At 36.9% G+C, this 20916-nt stretch overlaps 3 protein-coding genes across 3 annotated transcripts; 2 read left to right on the top strand and 1 right to left on the bottom strand.

The window, feature by feature from the left end:
* The first annotated feature begins 868 nt into the window (after positions 1–868).
* LOC134647969 (carcinine transporter) lies at positions 869–12661 on the top strand. The gene is made up of 8 exons (XM_063502387.1): positions 869–1138; positions 1702–1941; positions 2739–2903; positions 4031–4289; positions 5616–6242; positions 6691–6872; positions 9489–9667; positions 12418–12661. Exons 1-8 carry the CDS (start codon positions 1085–1087, stop codon positions 12614–12616), a joined length of 1905 nt encoding a protein of 634 aa, XP_063358457.1. The 5' UTR covers positions 869–1084; the 3' UTR covers positions 12617–12661.
* Positions 12662–16803: 4142 nt separating this feature from the next.
* On the top strand, positions 16804–17963 carry LOC134647923 (zinc transporter zipt-7.2). Its single transcript, XM_063502299.1, has one exon. The coding sequence runs from the start codon at positions 16841–16843 to the stop codon at positions 17888–17890; it is 1050 nt and encodes a 349-aa protein (XP_063358369.1). The 5' UTR covers positions 16804–16840; the 3' UTR covers positions 17891–17963.
* Positions 17964–19625: 1662 nt separating this feature from the next.
* On the bottom strand, positions 19626–20458 carry LOC134647922 (small ribosomal subunit protein uS13). Its single transcript, XM_063502298.1, has 3 exons — positions 20398–20458; positions 20076–20261; positions 19626–19926 (listed from the first exon to the last, which is right to left on the bottom strand). The coding sequence occupies exons 1-3, from the start codon at positions 20398–20400 to the stop codon at positions 19657–19659; spliced, it is 459 nt and encodes a 152-aa protein (XP_063358368.1). The 5' UTR covers positions 20401–20458; the 3' UTR covers positions 19626–19656.
* Positions 20459–20916: the final 458 nt, after the last annotated feature.

Raw genomic sequence — 20916 nt, 5'->3', positions numbered from 1 at the left:
TTTACATTTAGTTTTTTTAATTTTTCAAATTTACAAAGTGTGATCTATGAATCTCTCAATTAAATATTTAAAAAGAAAGCATAAAATTAATATACAACGTTTTTTTCAGAATGTCGCTTATACTCGTATCTCGGAATCAATAAGTCGTAGTAAAAATTGTATTTGTAAGAATTAACTGAAAAACTCACCTTTAATGCATAACGCTCGCCTCTATACTCGTATAACTATGATAAGGAACCAGCAAAATATGTATTTTTAAAAGGCTATTTCATCCATTCTATTGGACAAGTAATTTTATTGTATTATTGCGAATTCGAAATAGATCATAACTTTATTCTTTGGTTTTGCATCTAATAGGCTGAGCCTTGCACTAGGCCTTGCTCCACAAACACTCATGTTAAGCCTTGGTTGTCCTTGATCTGAACTACTATGTACAGTCAGTTTTTTAAATACTTACATTATGTGCGTTTTTTAAAATTCGTTAATAGAGCTACCGATACCTACATAAGTCAATATTGTACGAGTATGCCATTATGTACAGTCGACGTCAAAGACATGTTTGCATTTTTCGCCTTATTACGAAGGTGTAAGGTCCAAAAGTAATAAAATATCTTTGACTAAGATAATGTCATCTTAAGCACTGGCGATTCTCTTAGGACTAATTAATTATCTACAGGATACCAAAAAAAAGTGCTCAACATGGATGGTCGACGGCCAAACCGGTTAGAACACTCATTCAATCAGATCAATATAACGTTAACTAAATAATGAACAATGACATCCGACGAAACTTTATCGACAGTTTTTGCATCTTCGCATGTTTTATGCTGATGTATTCGTTTTTACTGGGTATGTACTAAAGTAAGTATAAGTATTGACCTGATTTAATTATGGCATGCCCCATTTAGTCGAATTTAAATATGCTCGTAAGGGAAATACAAACTATACGTTGATCAATTAGATTAATACTATATGGCTTCTTCGGCACTAGTCGCCTAATAACTTGACGCGAAAGGACGTCCACTTTTTGTTCCGTTCGTGCACATAGTATATTTTATTTATAAGTAGTGAAGAAATAATAAAGATGACGAAACAATCTAAGTCTGGATCGGAAAACCGTTCTCAAGATAAAATTACGGTAATCGATACTAAAGTTTCATATCTAAATTAAATATTGTAAAATATGTACCTAGAGTGTAAATAAAAGGCAAAAAAATATTAGGAATTAAGGAGTCTGTAACAAACACGATTGACCGGTCGATAATTGAGTTAATCATATATTATTAAATTCATTAACACTAAATGAAAACTTTTTAAACAAGTGCAAATCTTGTTACTTAACTTTAACGTTATACAAAATACATGCGTTATACGTTAAGTATACACAAAGCCGTCTTTTACAAAAAACTGATGTGGAGTTTTTAAAACTGACACTTAATAAGTAACAAAAGATCTAATGGGACATTGTATCAGTTCATCCACCGAGATATTTGAATAAGTTATCCTATTCATTATTTGCAGCTGTTACAAGCCTATTAAACTACGGAAACTTATAATTTTTTTTTAACAAGACAGCAATTATTCCACTTTTAAATTTATTCTAAGTTTAATAGTATCGGTCGCAGACGTTTCTGCTTGTTAAAAATTTAATTAGCATATTAATATGGCAATGTTTAAAAATAATTCTATATTTAACACCAGAACCCGGAAACAAGTGAAGACGCAATCGACCTAGACGATTTGTTGCCGAAAATCGGCGAGTTCGGTATTTACCAGAAGTTGCTACTGTGGCTGGTGTGCTTGCCGGCATGCCTGCCGTGCGGGTTCTGTGCGTTCAACCAGCTGTTCATGACGGACGTGCCGGACCACTGGTGCCGGGTCCCCGAACTACAGAACATCTCGGAAACGTCATATCGAAAAACATTGTCAATACCAAAAAAGGTGGGTGCTCAATCCGCGATTAGCATGAGAATGAAACTCATCAGTAAGGTGTGCAAATACATTTACCTATACCTAATAATATATTTAGGGGCTTTGATGTAAGCTTCTTAGTAAAAATGTAAGAAGTACGAGTGCGTCAATTAATTGTAAATGTTACATCAGTTATTGTTTATTGTGTGAATATTATGATTTGTACCTAGTTAAGATGATGTGTTTCATGAATCAATTGTTCTAGTGTTGTTAAAAAACATTATTATAAACATTATCCAAAATGAGTAAAACATATCGTTGAAAATTACTTCTACGTACCTTCTATTTATCAATAGTAGATTGTTAACCAAGGGGTGAAAGGCGCTCATTTCTGCCGAGGTAGTTTGGTGCTCGAACGCAGTGAGAGCGCCAATAGTCCGAGGCTGAAATGATGCCTTTCACCCGAGTTAAACACTCTACTTTTCATTTCGAATAAGAGGAAAGTAAAATGCATGTGATTTTTAAAAACATGATATTTTGTATACTGTTTCACGAGGGTACTTTTAATTAACAATTTAGGTAAAATAATCGTTATTTATGGAATGAGGAGTTAACAATCAGAATGGAAACGTACCTATAACAAATCCATTTATAACCAAATTTCAATTGTTTATCTTAAAAAAATAAAAAATATTGTGCTTGGAAAGTTAAATGCTCTAGTGCAGAAACGAATCACTTTCTGCACACCTTTTAGAACAACTATCGCCCAGTCTATTGCCCTCTTTCAGAGCATGAGAAATGAAAACGTATATTTTTTTATGTTTTAGGCGGACAACATTACATACGAAAAATGTATGCGATATTCCGCTAACTGGACAAAACTTATAGAATCTGGAAATACTTTAGAACCCAACCGTAGTTGGCCCACAGAACCATGTTTAGACGGTTATGAATATGATACATCAGAAGTGATATCTTCTATTGTCATTGATGTAAGTATATGTACCTATATTATGTAATTGTATGCGTGTTGAGGTTTTGGTAAGTATATACCTACCTACGTTAACTCATTTAGTGCCAAATAAGTAATAAATAATGATAATAATGATTTGTAAAAAAATACGACATTTATGTGATTATCAGTGCCGTAAAATGTGCCTACTTTGTTCCCCACTGGGTAATTGTCAGTAATCGTGCTCCTTTGATATAAAAATAACAAAAATCGGCCAAGTGCGAGTCGGACTCGCCCATGAAGGGTTCTGTATTTAAAAAAAAACACTTACTAGATCTCGTTCAAACTAATTTTCGGTGGAAGTTTGCATGGTAATGTACATCATATATTTTTTTAGTTTTATCATTTTCTTATTTTAGAAGTTACAGGGGGGGAACACACATTTTACCACTTTGGAAGTGTCTCTCGCACAAACTATTCAGTTTAGAAAAAAATTATATTAAAAATCTTAATGCGGTTCACAAAATACATCTACGTACCAAGTTTCAACAGTATAGTTCTTATAGTTTCGGAAAAAAGTGGCTGTGACATACGGACGGACAGACAGACATGACGAATCCATAAGGGTTTCGTTTTTTGCCATTTGGCTACGGAACCCTAAAAACAACGGGTTGCACTCACGGAGTGCCGGCAGAAATGAAAACTCAATGACTACTGCAAAATGCACTATGTATAATTGAGGTTAACGCCATCTAGCGTTATTTCGTCGCATTACTTGAAACCCCTAAGCACATCACTGTTAGCACTTGAGTTATATTAATACCAGTTAAAGCGAAACTCGCTAGGTGGCATTTAAATCAATAAAGAAAATCTCAATGACATTACATGTAACAGTTTTTCGATCAGGTCACGTGATCTCTTGCGAGTTTAACATTTTTTCCCCACCTCAAAAAGTGCACAGCGCCGCTAAAGAAGTTTTCACTTCAACAAACAAGATTACAGGATAGAGTTAGTGATGGTCTGATGGTCTACTATAAATCGGCATATTTATAGGTATATATATCAACATTATTACCACAATTAGTATAATATTTTTTATCGTACCTACTGCACGTGAATCTAATGTTCTTTGGATTGAATGATTTCATTTTGTTTTTATTATTGCAGTTCAACCTCGTTTGCGAATACGACGTTTACCCAACACTCGGTCTGGTCGCCTTAAACGTAGGAGGACCGATAGGCGTATACGGTTTTGGGTTACTGAACGACCGAATCGGAAGGAAGAAGTCTTTCTTCACCTGCCTGACTACCCTGCTCGTTGGAAGCATCACCACTGCCTATGCTCACGAGTACTGGGTGTGGGTACTGGCGCGAGTAATAGTGGGCTTGACTATTCCCGCAGTATACCAAATACCGTTTATTATTTGTAAGTTTCTTTTGTTACCTTACTTGTAAATTTGGACACCTTGCAATGGCATATACTTTGCTTACCTACTTAATTGTAGTAAAAAATAAAGTAAATAAGTTTCCACACAAATATATATACTAATTTTCATCAATTCTCATTTAATTAAATAGTATTAAATTGTGTATGTACAGTGGCCTGTGGGGACCACAATGGTAAATATTGCAGTTCCAAAACCTAAGTGCAGATACTTTGTTTAATGTCAACTGTTAGTTTTGTCGTCATTACATCCTCATTATTAAAAACGCAGCGACAAGATTAATTGGTGGAGGTGCTGGGATATTTATATAATACTTTGTGAGCATTTATTAACATTCTAATCTGACTCGAGCGACCCGCCGTGGCTTCTGAACGGCTACGGTCTAGCCTCGCCTAGGCGAGCTGTTGACATCACGGGGAACTAGTCTAGCCTGTCTAGCCATAACTCAAGGTCATGGCAAGGTGTGCAATCACTACATACATCGGTCGCTTGTGTAACACAACTCGAGTCATATTTGGTTGGGGCCATTGTGGTCCCCACAGATTTTATTACCGTAAAATGGGGTGAGTAGGGGCAAAACTGACATTCAAACCTCGATAGCATTTTTTTTTTTACATAAGCAAACTGAATGGTGTATATAATAACTATAATAAGTGTTCCGGACGTTTGTATTTTATTTTTTATTTTATTTTGGGTAGTTCCATTTCATAACTTTGACGATAAACAGGAAATCCCACCTCACCCCGTAATCCCTCGTAATTGGGGTAAGATGGGGTTTCATACAAAGGTGATTTTGGATGATGTTGGATCGATTTTTTTTAATTATGAGTATTACTATTACTATAGCTCCATTTTAAATTGGAATATATTATTTTTGTAGCAGTAGCCTTAAAATCCCATCTCACCCCCCTTTCATCCCTTCTTTCCCCATTCATAATCATAACCCAACTCTCCCCGCAAACCCCACTCACCCCATTTTACGGTACTCGCTGTTCATCGCGATACAGCCAGGGCGCTTACAAATATCTGAACACGAAAATCGAAAACGAGTCGAAATATCGGGAGCTCGAAAACAATACAAAAGGTAATCACGGTTCATATCCCGGTCTGAACACGCTTCTAATATTGTCAAGGCATTAGAGTGCGTATTCAGATATTTTTGAGCACCTCGGCCGCTCCGATATATCTGATGGCGACTGTACCTACAATACCATAATCAAAGTAGATCAGAGAAATATTTAAATGTTAATTCATAAATGTAGAAAAATATATCTTCTTACTATTTACCTGTCTATAATTTCTTTCAGCTCTCGAATTAGCGGGTCCCAACTATAGGTCATTTGTGACAGTCATGACATGCATATTCTACACTTTGGGGCTGATTCTTCTATCCGTAGTAACATATTTTCTACGAGACTGGCGCTCACTAGCCCTCGCTACCTCAGTACCCTTTCTATTTTATTACTTGTACTGGTTTGTGTTGCCAGAGTCTCCCAGATGGTTACTGATGAGAGAACGGTTTGAAGAGGCGAACGATATACTTAAAACAATAGCCAGAGTCAATGGAAAGCAAATGCCTGTAGAATATACTGAGAGGCTTCAAAAACAAGTGCTGGAGCAAAAAGAAATGGGGAAGAAGGAAGTTAAAATAGCAAGCGTGTTTGCTCTGTGTCGAACGCCTAACATGCGACTAAAAACATTATTGATCACTTTAAACTGGTGTGCTTCGGAGATGGTATATGTTGGTTTAAGTTACTATGGACCGGCCATAGGCAGCAACCAGTACATGAGCTTCTTTTTATCTTCGGCTGTGGAGATACCCAGTTATTTGGTTTGCTGGCTTCTCATGGATAGGATCGGTCGGAGGTGGCCTCTCTGTTTATCCATGGTCATAAGTGGGTTCTTTTGTATAGCTACAGTGTTATTGCCGGATGGTAAGTTTAATATTATGTCGATGTATATCTATGTATGTCTTTGTGCCTATTACTACCTATATACCTAATTACCTACCTACCTACTATACAACTATGTATACATATACCTAATTTTACAAAAGTAAATGACATTAACCTATTGACCTCCGTGACTATTTTATACACACACTACAATAGTAACATTTATTAAAATACCTTTATACATAATGGTAAATTTTATACTGTACCCCTTGTTGGTTGGATTGTGGTGGTCAAAAGGTTAATTCTCAGCGTAATAAATTTCGTAGCGCTACGCCGTAGCGCGTAGCAGGTATTCTTGGCTAACGCGTAACGATCTGCCCAACCTTTGTAGGTATATATCGTCAAGCGCAAAACCTTGGGTACCTATTGCTTTGATACTCCTTATGCTCATTAATAAAATAAAATAGTAACCACGGAATTTTTCCAGATGCTCAAACGGCAACCTTGATCTTGTACTTAATATCCAAGTGTTTTATATCCGCCTCCTTCCTGATAATATACCCGTACGCCGGCGAGCTGTATCCGACCGAGCTTCGTGGCGTGGGCATTGGCACCTCTGCCTACATAGGCGGCTTGGGACTCATTGTCATACCTTTTATAAACTACTTGGTAAGAAAAGTTATTGCAACTTCATCACCATCAGGTGCTCATTTGATACGCGCGTAATAAACTCGTTCAACTCCAATACGCTTATCACTTCATTTTATTAGATACGGCTACACAACATCTACATACTTCCTGTATCCCACAACAATCAAAGAGGATTTTCACTTTCCTCTAAACTCGACTTCCTCATATTATAATTACTACGATAGTCTCATCTATATATATAAATGCAAGTGTCCTGACTGACTGACTGACTGACTGACTGACTGACTGACTGATTCATCAACGCAGAGCCGAAACTACAAAAGATAGAAAGTTGAAATTTGCACACCAGGTTACATTTATAAAGTGTACAAGAGATAAGAAGCGATTTTGAGAAATTCAACCCCTAAGGGGGTTAAAAAGGGGATGAAAGGTTGTATGGGGCGCAAGTTTTATTTTAAGCTAGGAATTTGAAACTTTGTCAAAAGGTATAATATTAAAAAACAAGAAAACTAATTTCAGCGTTTTCGAAAATTCATCCCCTAAGGTGGTGAAAAAGGGGTTGAAAGTTTGTATGGAGAACAAACATTTTTTTGAGTGCGAGACTTGAAACTTTGTGTATGGAGATATTATTAGAAAACAGGAAAAGTAAATTCAGCGTTTTTAAATTTTCATCCCCTAACAGGGTTAAAAAGGGGTTGAAAGTTTGAATCCATTACAAATGCTTTGAAATTTCTAAGAAAGGCATAATAGCCGATTACAAAAAAAACTTATTGCGACGTTTTTGGAAATTCAACCCCTAAGGGGGTTAAAAAGGGGATGAAAATTCGTCTTGGGATGCATATTTTATTTCAAGCTAAGAACTTGAAACTTTGTAAAAAGGTATTATATTAAAATGGAAGAAAACTAATTTCAGCGTTTTTGAAAATTCATCCCCCAAGGTGGTGAAAAAGGGGTTGAAAGTTTGTATGGAGACCAAATATTTTTATGAGTGTGGGACTTGAATCTTTGTATAAGGGCATATTATTAGAATACAAGAAAAATAATTTCAGCGTTTTCAAAAATTCATCCCCTAACAGGGTTAAAAAGGGGTTAAAAGTTTGAATCCATTACAAATGCTTTGAAACTTCTTAGAAAGGCATAATAGCCGATTACAAAAAAAAAGTAATTGAGACGTTTTTGAAAATTCAACCCCTAAGGGGGTTAAAAAGGGGATGAAATTTGTCTTGGCGTGCGAATTTTATTTTAAGCTAGGAACTTAAATCTTTGCAAAAAGGTATTAAATGAAAAGACCAGAAAACTAATTTCAGCGTTTTTAAAAATTCATCCCCCAAGATGGTAAAAAAGGGGTTGAAAGTTTGTATGGAGATAAAATATTTTTGTGAGTGCGGGACTCGAATTTGTATAAGGGCATATTATTAGAATACAAAAAAAGTAATTCCAGCGTTTTAACAATTCATCCCTTTAAAGGGTTAAAAAGGGGTTGAAAGTTTGTGTAGGGTTCAAATTGTCTTTTTTAAGTTAGGAATTTCGTTCTTCGTAAAAAGTTATTTCATTAAAAGAGAAGAAAACTTATTTCAGCGTATTTAAAAATTCATCCCCCAAGATGGTGAAAAAGGGGTTGAATTTTTTGGGACTTGAATCTTTATATAAGGGCATATTATTAGAATACAAGAAAAGTAATTTCAGAGTTATAAAAAATACATCCCTTTAAAGGGTTAAATGGGGGTTAAAAGTTTGTATAGGGTTCAAATTGTCTTTTAAGATAGGAATTTCTTACTTCGTAAAAAGTTATTTCATTAAAGGAGAAGAAAACTAATTTCAGCGTTTTTAAAAATTCATCCCCCAAGGTGGTGAAAAAATGGTTGAAAGTTTGTATGGAGATTACATATTTTTATGAGTGCGGGACTTGTATCTTTGTATAAAGGCAAATTATTAGAAAACAAGAAAAGTAATTTCAGCGTTTTTAATAATTCATCCCCTAAAAGGGTTAAAAAGGGGTTGAAAGTTTGTATAGGGTTCAAATTTTATTTAATTCTAGGAACTTAAAACTTCGTTAAAAGGTATTATATTAAAAGAGAAGAAAACTAATTTCAGAGTTTTTGAGAATTCGTCCCCCAAGGTGGTGAAAAAGGGGTTGAAAGTTTATGTGAAGGTCAAACATTTTTTTTTAGTGCGGGACTTTGTGTAAAGGCATATTATTAGAATACAAGAATGGTCTAAGCTAATGTAGAATATAATAACCACTAACATACAAATCCACGCGTACGAAGTCGCGGGCAACAGCTAGTTATACATACTCGCACACACTGCGTGCTCAGAAAATTAACTTTGGAATTTTTGTCGCTAAGGCCGCCCGTTCTTGCGTCCAGTCCACGGCCTAATAGTCCGTCCCCGCTAGTCTTTTGTTCTTCCGGATTCCGGATTATTTCGTTTCATACATTTATAGACTACGTAGATACCGTAAAAATCAGTCATACTGACTGATTTTTACGGTATCTATCTACGGTTACTGCAGCCCTGCCCTAGTCATATCTTTTAGTTTTAAAAGATTTGGGGCTAAAGTACCATTTATTTATAACCTATACTATACCTATATAAAAGTGGATACTCATGTTAGGGAACTTTCCTTTCTAGGGTTCGAGTAATCTCGTGTTGCCACTAGTAGTGATGGGAGCGCTATCCGTCGTGGGCGGTTTGACGGCCCTGCGTCTGCCGGAGACACTCAACACCCCACTACCTCAAACCGCCGAAGAAGGAGAGGAATTCGGTAAAGATTGGAGCTACAAGGACTGTATGGTCTGTGGTGAGCAGAGGTAACTAACAATATTAGTATTTGTAGAGAAATTTTGTAGTTTAAATATATATCGCGGTATTACCTAGTAGGTACCTAAAAAATGACATATCCCAACTAGCAAAAAAGTCTCAGATTACGCACTTTATAAGAGTAGTGAGCTTATAGCGCTCTTATTTTTGTTTTGAACATATCATCGCTCTTATATTAGTCTTAGACAAGCTAATACGCACTTTAGTAAGTTTAGTCTTATTACCTAGTCTTATATATGTATATAAGAGCATTTTATAATACTATTATAAGCCTGTCGCTCTTACAATAACATTTACTAAGTCTCATTGAACTTGAGAGTACCTGGTTTTATATCCACATTCTCTAAGTTCATTTGATCTTATATTAGACTTTCTAAATGCTATTATAAGAATGTAAGACTAATATCAACATGGCATAATACTAATATGAGCCTCTCGCTCTTACAATAACATTTACTAAGTCTCAGTGAACTTCAGAGTATCTGGTCTTATATCCACATTCTCTAAGCTAGTTCATTTGATATTATATTAGACTTTCTAAATGATATTATAAGAATGTAAGAGTAATATCAGCATGTCATAATACTATTATGAGCCTCTCGCTCTTACAATAACATTTACTCAGTGTCATTGAACTTGAGAGTACCTGGTCTTATATCCACATTCTCTAAGTTCATTTGATTTTATATTTAGACTTTCTAAATGATATTATAAGAATGTAAGACTAATATCAGCATGGCATAATACTATTATGAGCCTCTTGCTTTTATAATAACATTTACGAAGTCTCATTGAACTTGAGAGTACCTGGTCTTATATCCCCATTCTCTAAGTTCATTTCATCTTATATTAGACTTTCTAAATGCTATTGTAAGAATGTAACACTAATATCAACATGGCATAATACTATTTTAAGCCTCTTGCTCTTACAACAACATTTACGAAGTCTCATTAAACTTGAGAGTACCTGGTCTTATATCCCCATTCTCTAAGTTCATTTAATTTTATATTAGATTTCTAAATGCTATTGTAAGAATGTAAGACTAATATCGGCATAGCATAAGAACACTGTAAGTACGTACATTTCTGATCTTATTCAAAGCTATAATAAGATCAACAGCAGCACTTTAGTAAGATATTGGAGTGATATAGGATCAAGACAGTTATATAACAAAAGTGAAGATCAATATAAGATGGTTTGATCTTAAATCGTTTTTGCGAACACTATTGTAAGTATAAGTAAAGCAAGGAACCCTAATTTATTCAACATGGCCATATCATTTGTATTCAGAATGCTTATAAGACTCTAATAGTGCGCTTGAAAAATACAGCTACAGCAATGGCTGACTATCAATACAAAATAAAGAAATAAAATAATTATAAAAATATTCAAATACCATATTTGATTAGGCGCATGAAGTTTGAAGTGTAAAACAGGGTCTACTTTACAGTAAATAATATTTTCCCATGTGAATACTTATCATAACATAAACACACAATGATAAACAGCAGGTTATTATAGTTAACATAATTCATAAACACTTACACTAATATATTTTTGTCACGTTGCAGTTAATTTCACCCGTATATTTTATACATCACAAATAGAATGATTCAAATCTCTGTGTGAGACTGTGTGACCTTACAACCAAATCAATATAAGCCTATGTAGACTTACAAGATACTTACGTTCGACCAACTTAAGCCTATGTAGGCTTACAAGATACTTACGTTCGACCAATATAAGCCTACATATGTAGGCTTACAAGATACTTACGTTCGACCAATATAAGCCTATGTAGTTGTAGGCTTACAAGATACTTACGTAAAAGCGATATTAACCTAAGGCAGCTTAATTTAGTTTTGAAAAAGATTACTGTGAGTGCAAACAGCATTCAATTAGACTGATATTAGAACGATATTAAAATAAATACTCTTATAAGTTGTGCCCAAATCCGGGCTTAGACGATGATATAAAATCAATATAAGAGCGAAAAATTGTAGTCTAGAGACTGTTGTTAGAGCGCTTTTTGCTAGTTGGTGTTACAAAATTTAAAAATTAAAATTGTTCAGAGATTGTACTTGTCATACGTACGATACTTAAATTCAATATGCTTCAGTTGAAAACTGTATAGAAGACGAACAAGGAATTAAAGGTTGTAAACCATCTTATCCCGACCGCGACCCGCTCAGTAGGTAGCTACTCGTTACTTATAAGGAATTCCATACTGTAACGCACACTTATCGGCATCGGAACTGCATCGCATTGCCTCGGTACAAGCTAAGCGATGTGTTGACAATTCGCAGTAACCGCGCTTCCGCTGTCTATCACCGCTGTCTGTTCCTTTACAATCTTTACATGCTTAAAGTATACGTATGGTGTATGAGTTGGGGCGGCGCTGGGCTATTGCTGAGCTTTTAAGTGTACAATTAATGCAAATAAAAATTATTTATTCAGTTTTTTATACTTGTGTTTAAGTTAGAACTTATTTGGATGACTCACCCACTTCACCCAGTCGACGACGATCATACTCCGCGCAGAAATGTCCCATAGGTATGTCCCATAGCTATTATGTCAGCGAAGGGACATATTTTTGAATAAGTTGGATGCACCCATATTTTTATACTTGACTGTACCTGGAGCAGGATCGTTGGTTTGGGGACAAGCAGGGCCTCATATTTTGGCTCTCTCGGACCTCTAATGTTTAACTGAAAAAAAAAAACGTATTTACTGTTACAGGACTTTGGCTGGATCAGAATCTTATGAAAACCTCGACCAAATGGAACTAACGCAAGCACCCTTAATGGAGGACCAGGACCAGGTGCCCGAACTACTGTCTCGGAGACGGAGCTCCATGCGCAAACTAACGAGGCAAAACAGCATTTTAGAAACGCAGAGAGACATTGATGGAAACATGAGAATGACTTATTGGTTTTAAATTAAAACACCGTAGGCCACACTTAAATGCGCAAAACTTTTTTTTTCTGTATCAAGCGTACTTGCGTACGCAATTTATCCGAGTATAAATGTGCCGAGTCGAGCCCGAATGGAGATTAGACATACTAGGTAGGAAGTGGTAGAATATGTAACCCCTTCCAAGGAATACGCAGAATTGTCCATCAAATAGGGTCATTGCGCTAGTTTTCATCCAGCTCTAGTTTCCGTCCACTTGACGAACTTTTAAATATAAACCTACATTGCTGAACAAATTTGGACTTCTGAAATGCTTAATGTGTAAACAATGTCTACATAAAAATGGTAGGTATTTCGCAAGTAGCAAATTAAAAATGAAATAATAGTATTTGCGAATCCGTCAAGTGGACGAAAACTAGAGCATGGACGGAAACTAGTGCAATGACCCTATATCGGAGCGGCTAGCCCGCTCACAAATATCTAAACACGCCTCTATTGTCACGGCGTTAGAGTGCGTGTTCAGATATTGTTGAATTACTTACCTGAATGTTGGTATATATGTCTCACTCTCACGATAGCTTAAATTCGATTAATTGTAAGCAGTAAGTAGTATACCTACAAATAAATAACCGCGGCCATAATTGCTTTCACGTCTACCGCAAATGTTTCACCAGGCAGCAATGAGCTATATGCACCGTTGTCTGAACACCTACGTGATGCTGGCCTACAGTTGAGCATTGCCAAGCATGGCCCATCACTGGCCACTGTGGACTGGGTGGGGCCTATAGATAAATTAGTCATTTATTGGCAAATTGTGGCCGAGGAATATATGGAACTTGGCTGCCAATGAGAGGCTTACCGGGACCTAACAAAGGTGCAGAGTCTGGAAATGCCTTTTTCTACTGAGGTACACTCTTATCCCAAACAATGAGGAAATTAAGGAAATATAATATTGTAGGTATAATATTATACAATATTGACTTACCCAAAGCTGAGGCAGTAATATGCTTTTATTTAATGATAAAGCATTTTTATTAAATTCTGTGTAAAATTTTAAGCGGTTTTTAATTTTACTGTAGAGTCTGTTTGAAAAGAGAAGAATCGTGGAATGTACTGGAATGTATACTTGGTCAACCAGATCTTGACAGTAGAAAAAGGCGGCAAAATTGAAAAATGTAGGCGCGAAGGGATATCGTCCCATAGAAAATTTGAATTTCGCGCCTTTTTTTACTGACAAGACTTGGTTGACCAGCTATACCTATTGAGCCCCATACATTCCACGACTCTTCTCTTTCCGCACAGACTCTATCAACCAATGTATACTTGGTCAAACAGATCTTGACAGTAGAAAAAAGGCGGCAAAGTTGAAAAATGTAGGCGCGAAGGGATATCGTCCCATAGAAAATTTGAATTTCGCGCCTTTTTTTACTGACAAGATTTGGTTGACCAGCTATATCAAAAATATTACTGTAATATTTAGAAAAGAAAGCTAAAAAGTTAAAAAAGTAAATACAAAAAGTTTGTCATGTTGGACAAACCTTTGTCAGTAAATAAAACAAAAAAAACTACACTCATCTTTTTCTTTAGTGTTACAGTGTATTTTAGTACTAGTGTAAGACAAAGATAGTATGATTCTCTCAGTCTATGTTTGAAATGAGACAGTCCTTTGTCAAACTATAATTATCCATTCCCAAACAACTCCATTTGCCGCCATTTTATAACTTTTTTTTCCTTTAAGTGGTAACAGACTATCGCACCGCACCGCGACCTTGGAGCGTCGCACCCATAAGTGAGAGCGAGAAACAGATATCTCTTTCTCGCGGTAGTCTGTTACCACTTTTTATTAAAAATTATATCGAAGATATCGTAATGGATATGTTTTTCAGACAGTCTAGCATCTCAATCCAAGGAACCACGTTCGACGTGTTAACTCCCTGTCACACTTACGTACGAGTGTAAAAGTGCGACGAAGAGGCAAACGTGGTTCACGGTATCCCCTTAGGCCTTGGAGGATACAACTAAACGGAGTAGCCATTAACAGGCTTTCCCCTCTGTCGAAAATAGGCGGCCAACGGTCATACACAATGTATGGACTGACGTTTATCTGACATGGCTATTTTTACGTTACGCATACATTTGACGTTCCCCTCCCCCGCAAAAATCGGCAGACTGTTTTGTACAGAAAATTACAGACATGGCGTCTCCGTTTGATTATATCCTCCAAGCCTTAGGCGCTTTGTTGCAGAGGTGTGGTTTTGTCAGACTGATAAAGAATGACTTTTATTAAAAATTCCACTATAGCCTGGGTAACAACAGGACCGTGAGTGCTAAGTTTAACCGCAATGAATCTCTAGTATGTATATAACCTAATAACATCTACTTGTTTTGGAACGTAAACAATGATAACATGTGTCAATCGTGTCATTCGATTCTGTCACTCTGTCAGTGTTGCCAACTTGGCATAATTGATGCCAGATCTGGCATATTTTCACACTCTTTGGCATCCAAATTTTCCATTTAGCATCTGGCACATTTTTTAGCATAATTAGTGCATTGTGTCCCTATGCCAAGTTTGAAACCTACTTGGCAGTGTAATCCATGGCACAAACATCAAATGAAATTTTATACATACTTACGAGGAATTATAAGCAGTAACAGACTACCGCGGAAATAGACGAGAGTAGGCACTGAGGGCCTACCGCGAACCACGTTCGACGTGTTGGCTCTCTGTCGCACTTGTAAATTCGTACGTAAGTGTGACAGGGAGGCAACACGTCGAACGTGGTTCGCGGTAGGCCCTCTGATATTTAAAGACTTAACGAATAACGCATAGACAGATAGTCCCCATACGGCTGACCTGTCAAAAGTGAAGCCGAAACTCGATTGATGTGTGCGTGCGAGGCTCGTGTTTTACGCTCAGCAACACACACATACAAAAACGTGTTGCAAGTATATAGATATTTCTCTCAAAGTGGGGTATTTTAACCACATCCTTAACACTAGGTTATTAATAAGTTGTATGTGTGTAGATTTGATTTTGTAGCAAAAGCTTTTTATGTTCCTTTTAAGGATTTTTTGCATTTCTGTACTTTGTGAAATAAGTTTTCAATAAAAAAACGGATACATTTTCACTATTTTTATTTAAAATGTGCATAAAATAATTAAAATAATACATAAATTTAAATAAAATAATGAAATACTTAAAAATATATATTTTTTATGCAATTATACAAGGAACTTCAATTAAGCGTATTTATTTTAGAATGTAAACGTCATGTCTCATTTTGAGGAAAAAATATCACTATACTGGCAACATTTATAAGAAATGGCGGCTGAAGAAACTTAGGATTTTTGTATTTACGATTACGTAAAAATATCACATTAAACTCGATACTCGCGTGAAATGTAATGTCAGTCTGTTTGTTTTTATAATATGATGCGTTGTGACACCCATTCACTGCACAAACAACCATCTTTCCTGTGTTTTTCATTTTTAAACGGGAGGTGTACACAAACCAATTTGACCTTGAGAACTGCCAGGGCGGTTCGAATACGGTGACACGAGTGCGACATGACGTCGCACTTGAAATGGCTTCACATGGTATGTACGAACACTCCATCTGTGCCTTATAAATCTGTTTAAAGAAATGTTGGGGCGAAAGGTTGAATTCCCATAAGTAATTTGAATCTCGCGCCTTTTCAACTTACAAAGTGGGTGTGCCAGCCAGAGTGTAACTATTTTTTTTGTGCCAATTTTACATTAGCCACATCACTATACATTTGACAGCACAAAGGCTTGTTTTAAATTGTTTCCAAAATTTCCTATGTATGCCATGCTTGTCACAATTAAATCGAGTGAATCGGGCTATGCTTTCTCTGCATCAACAGCTACAAAGTGTGGAGAGCCACCATTAACGTCACGTTTCAAAGAAATTTGGCATTAGCTAACCAAGTCGGTGCAAAGTTAGCTTGGTCTGGCTATATAAAATTTTTAGAAACAGTATTGTTTGATTTATGTGGAAGACCCTCATTTTTAGTTACCTTTATACTGTTTAGCATTTTTTTTAGCACTTTTCAAAGTTATTTAGCATATTTCTGGCATAATCTAGAAATTTTCAAATTCCGAGTTGGCAACACTGCACTCTGTCAGTCTAGTCAGCGAGGCACACATCATCTTGTTGTGTACGAATAGTTTATATTGCGCTGCCGCCTCATATTAAGTGACTGTAATTGTAGCTTTTTAGTTAAAATGTTTAAAGTTAATAAATCAATATTAACATGTGTTCTATTAGCATTTGCCACAGTTGTAGTATTGGGCCACTCTCATTCACATTCTCATGATGAGCCGCCGTCGTTCAAGTATTCGAAAGCTGCAAACGAACAATACGAAACAAAGCCAGAACAAAAAAAGATAACGGAACCAGACTACGACCTGTACGTGAACGCCCTGAGTTCTACGGTTTTTATAAGCATAGTGCCATTCTTTATTCTCTTCTTCATACCTATAGATGGAACTGTTGAGAAACAACCACTGTTAAAGGTTTTGTTATCGTTCGCTTCGGGCGGACTTCTTGGAGATGCTTTTCTGCACTTGATACCGCACGCGCTGGCGGCGAGTGGCGGTGAAGGCGGCGGGCACAGCCACAGCCACTCGCACGGCGGCGAGCAGCACGCGCCGCACGACACCAGCGTCGGGCTCGGCGTGCTCGGCGGCATCATCGCTTTCCTTGTCGTCGAAAAATCCGTGCGGCTGTTTAGCGGAGAACATGGACACTCCCATGGAGGCGAAAAGAAGAAAAACGACGACAAATTGAAAAAGAAGGGAAAGGACAAAAAAGAGCCAGAGATCAAAATTGCCGGATACCTCAACCTTGCTGCAGATTTCACCCACAACTTCACTGACGGTTTAGCTATCGGAGCATCATTCATTGCTGGGAAAAATATTGGTTACATCACTACTGTCACTATTTTGCTCCATGAAATTCCTCATGAGATTGGAGACTTTGCTATTCTGGTGCAGTCTGGCTGCTCACGGAGAAAGGCCATGTTGTTGCAACTGCTGACCGCCTTTGGAGCGATCTCAGGGACTCTTATCTCAATTTATCTACAAGGCTACGAGGACAGTGTTGTATCTAAACTAGTACTTCCTTTCACAGCGGGTGGCTTTATCTACATTGCCACTGTTTCAGTTATTCCAGAGTTGTTGGAAGGTGCCAACAAATTGTCACAGTCTATCAAAGAAATTATTGCACTCCTAGCTGGAGTGTACATGATGGTACTTATAGCACAATATGAATAAACATAAGTTCAGTGTTCAGTGTAAATATTCCAATTTTATGTTGTACACTTATTAAACTATGAAAACATCACAATTATGATTTTTATTGTACAACAAAGTTCCTTAGTAGGGCCAGTAATTATCATGCAGGAAACCATGCCTAAAGCACACATCAGTCAATGTAACAAATAATTTAAATAACAACCAAATTAAGATGGGGAAATGTACATATTATAATCCATAGTTTTCTTTTGGCCTTTCTATAGCTAGAAAGGAATGCATAACTAATTGGTTGCCATTGGAAAGCTCAAATGAATTTGTTACACCTGTTCAATTAACAGAATTGCTAAAACTTAATATGGCTAAGTACAGTCCCGCCCCGTCTAAAAATATTGATACGGACAAATATGTATACACAATTACACAACCTTATTGTTCATATTTTATATAGTGTATACATATTTTTGTCACTTTGTACATATCCATATTTTTAAACTTGACTGTACATAGAAAACAGATTATACTGAGGTCTAGTCTTTGAGTTATAATTGTTTGGCCTTCATTTCATGTCTGGTCAAAAATTGTGGGTACAGCACCTCAGTTGTGCTCTATAGAGCAGCAACATTGCTCTTAAAAAAAACCGGCCAAGTGCGAGTCGGACTCGCGCACGGAGGGTTCCGCACCATCAACAAAAAATAGTGCAAAACAAGCAAAAAAACGATCACCCATCCAAGTACTGACCCCGCCCGACGTTGCTAAGACGTTTGTTGTATGGGAGCCCCACTTAAATCTTTATTTTATTTTGTTTTTAGTATTTGTTGTTATAGCGGCAACAGAAATACATCATCTGTGAAAATTTCAACTATCACGCTATCACGGTTCGTGAGATACATCCTGGTGACAGACGGACGGACGGACAGCGGAGTCTTAGTAATAGGGTCCCGTTTTTACCCTTTGGGTACGGAACCCTAAAAAGCAGAGGACTTGGAAATTTGGTTAGGATCCTCATCATATGCCAAGAGTTTGAACTGTAGTTTGTTAATGACTTATAAAAACATTTACAGTATAGGTATTTTCTTACTCATATGGAGTACCAAGTCCAAAACATGTCTAATCTTACTCTGCAGTTAGTAATTACAATGCACGGTTATCAATGTCAAAGAAATAACTGCAGCTATGATTCACCCCCAATAACAAAAAGAATGATATATGGACATTGTTTTATGATTTTATACAAAACTAATAATATTGTTTGCCAATTTAACCTTTTGGAAAAATATTCTTTAGCTACTATATCATCCGGGTAGGTTAGCTAGCTAACCATGTCACTAAGGAAGGGCCCTATCACACTAGTAATTTAAAAGCTAGGCAAGCGCGCAACGTGTCTGCCGCGAGTGCGCAACGATGTTGCCGCGAGCACGCAACAATTTCGCTCCCATCCCAGTATGTCAAGCCCCGTCTCTGCCGTCAGCTGTCTCGCGAGCCAACCCGGTATCCATTGCGCGCGGCTGCCGCGCGAGCCAATGTTCGATAGCTTGCCGCGCGATATTGAGATGGGGCTGTTAGTACGCAGCGAAATCGTTGCACGCTCGCTTCACTTTCAACTCGCTCGCAAATCCTAAACTAAATTATTATTAGACTATTTGACTTTTTAACTTATGCTAGCATGAATTACATGAATATGTTAAAACAATGATTTGGCGTCTTTTAATACACTGATACTGACATGGTTAACTAGTCTTCAATAAAAATACAGTTTTGGAGAAATATTATATTTATTTTACAGTTTACTTCTTCTTAGACACACCAACAGTACGTCCTCTCCTGCCGGTGGTCTTGGTGTGCTGACCGCGCACACGCAGGCCCCAGTAGTGACGCATGCCCCTGTGGGCACGAATCTTCTTCAGCCTCTCCAAATCTTCACGGAGCTTCGAGTCCAAGTTAGAGGAGGTCAGCTGGCTGTACTTGCCGTCAACAATGTCCTTCTGTCTGTTCAAGAACCAGTCGGGGATTTTGTATTGCCTTGGGTTGGACATGATAGTGATGATCTTTTCTACCTGAAAGTAAATAAGTCTTTAGTATGACAAATGCAAGAATATTTACGTATTGTTAGGTAAGTGGGGAGCTGGAGGTACTTGGGGTACATAAACCTACCCTGTGGTAGTAGATCAAGAAACCTGCACAAACAAGAAGCAAAAATCGGTACCTCTTCCTCGGTGCATTCTCCAGCACGCTTGTCCAGGTCAATGTCGGCCTTCTTCAGGACGATGTTCGAATATCTGCGGCCAACTCCCTTGATGGCCGTCATGGCAAACATAACTTTACGTTTGCCATCGATGTTCGTATTCATAATACGAAGAATATGTTGAAACTTGTCCGGAATTACGAGCGACTGCAACAATAAATGTTTATGAATAATCAGGAAAAAATATGCATACACACACATCATATCACTGCCTAAGAGTCTCTAAAAATAAAATAGAACAATTTTCACTTCACGATTAATTAGTAATTGAAGGATTATATACCATTTCGGCGAATTTAATATGGCCAAACGTCCGCAAGCACTCTACAACAACATGAAAACTTGAAAAGAATTAAAGAACGTCAAAAACGTCAAAAATGGATTGTCAAAGCTGTCAAAAAATATTACCAGTTAAAATCAGTGTCTATGGACTTTTATAATTAAAATTCCTGTTCACTGTCAAACATTAAATATAGCAGCTGGTCAAGCAAATCTGGTCAGTAATATACAAAGGGGCGAAATTCAAATTTTCTATGGGACGATATCCCTTCGCGCCTACATTTTTCAAATTTGCCGCCTTTTTCTACTGACAAGATCTGCTTGACTAGCTATATCTATTTCATGCAAATAACATACCTGGGTGTTATTTGCATAATAATTATATACAAGGATACAAGGTCTGGTACGCCCGTTTCTTATAGCTTAAAAAAACAAAGGTTTTTCGTACAATCTATGAAATATATGATTTTTTAAATATCTATGAAAAATATGATGTTTCTTCGCAGGTAAAATAAATGAATGG

The sequence above is a fragment of the Cydia amplana genome, chromosome 5 (assembly GCF_948474715.1).
Source record: "Cydia amplana chromosome 5, ilCydAmpl1.1, whole genome shotgun sequence".
In the NCBI taxonomy this organism is placed as follows: Eukaryota; Metazoa; Arthropoda; class Insecta; order Lepidoptera; family Tortricidae; genus Cydia; species Cydia amplana.
Note: the sequence above shows the minus strand (reverse complement) of the source record. Positions and strands in the feature narration are given on the sequence as shown.

Coding starts and splice junctions, on each gene's coding strand:
- LOC134647969 (XM_063502387.1), top strand. CDS start 1,085: ATGACGAAACAATCTAAGTCTGGATCGGAAAACCGTTCTCAAGATAAA. Junction 4,290..5,615: donor CCAAATACCGTTTATTATTT/GTAAGTTTCTTT, acceptor AATTTCTTTCAG/CTCTCGAATTAGCGGGTCCC. Junction 9,668..12,417: donor ATGGTCTGTGGTGAGCAGAG/GTAACTAACAAT, acceptor TTACTGTTACAG/GACTTTGGCTGGATCAGAAT.
- LOC134647923 (XM_063502299.1), top strand. CDS start 16,841: ATGTTTAAAGTTAATAAATCAATATTAACATGTGTTCTATTAGCATTT.
- LOC134647922 (XM_063502298.1), bottom strand. Junction 19,927..20,075: donor GAGAATGCACCGAGGAAGAG/GTACCGATTTTT, acceptor ATTTACTTTCAG/GTAGAAAAGATCATCACTAT.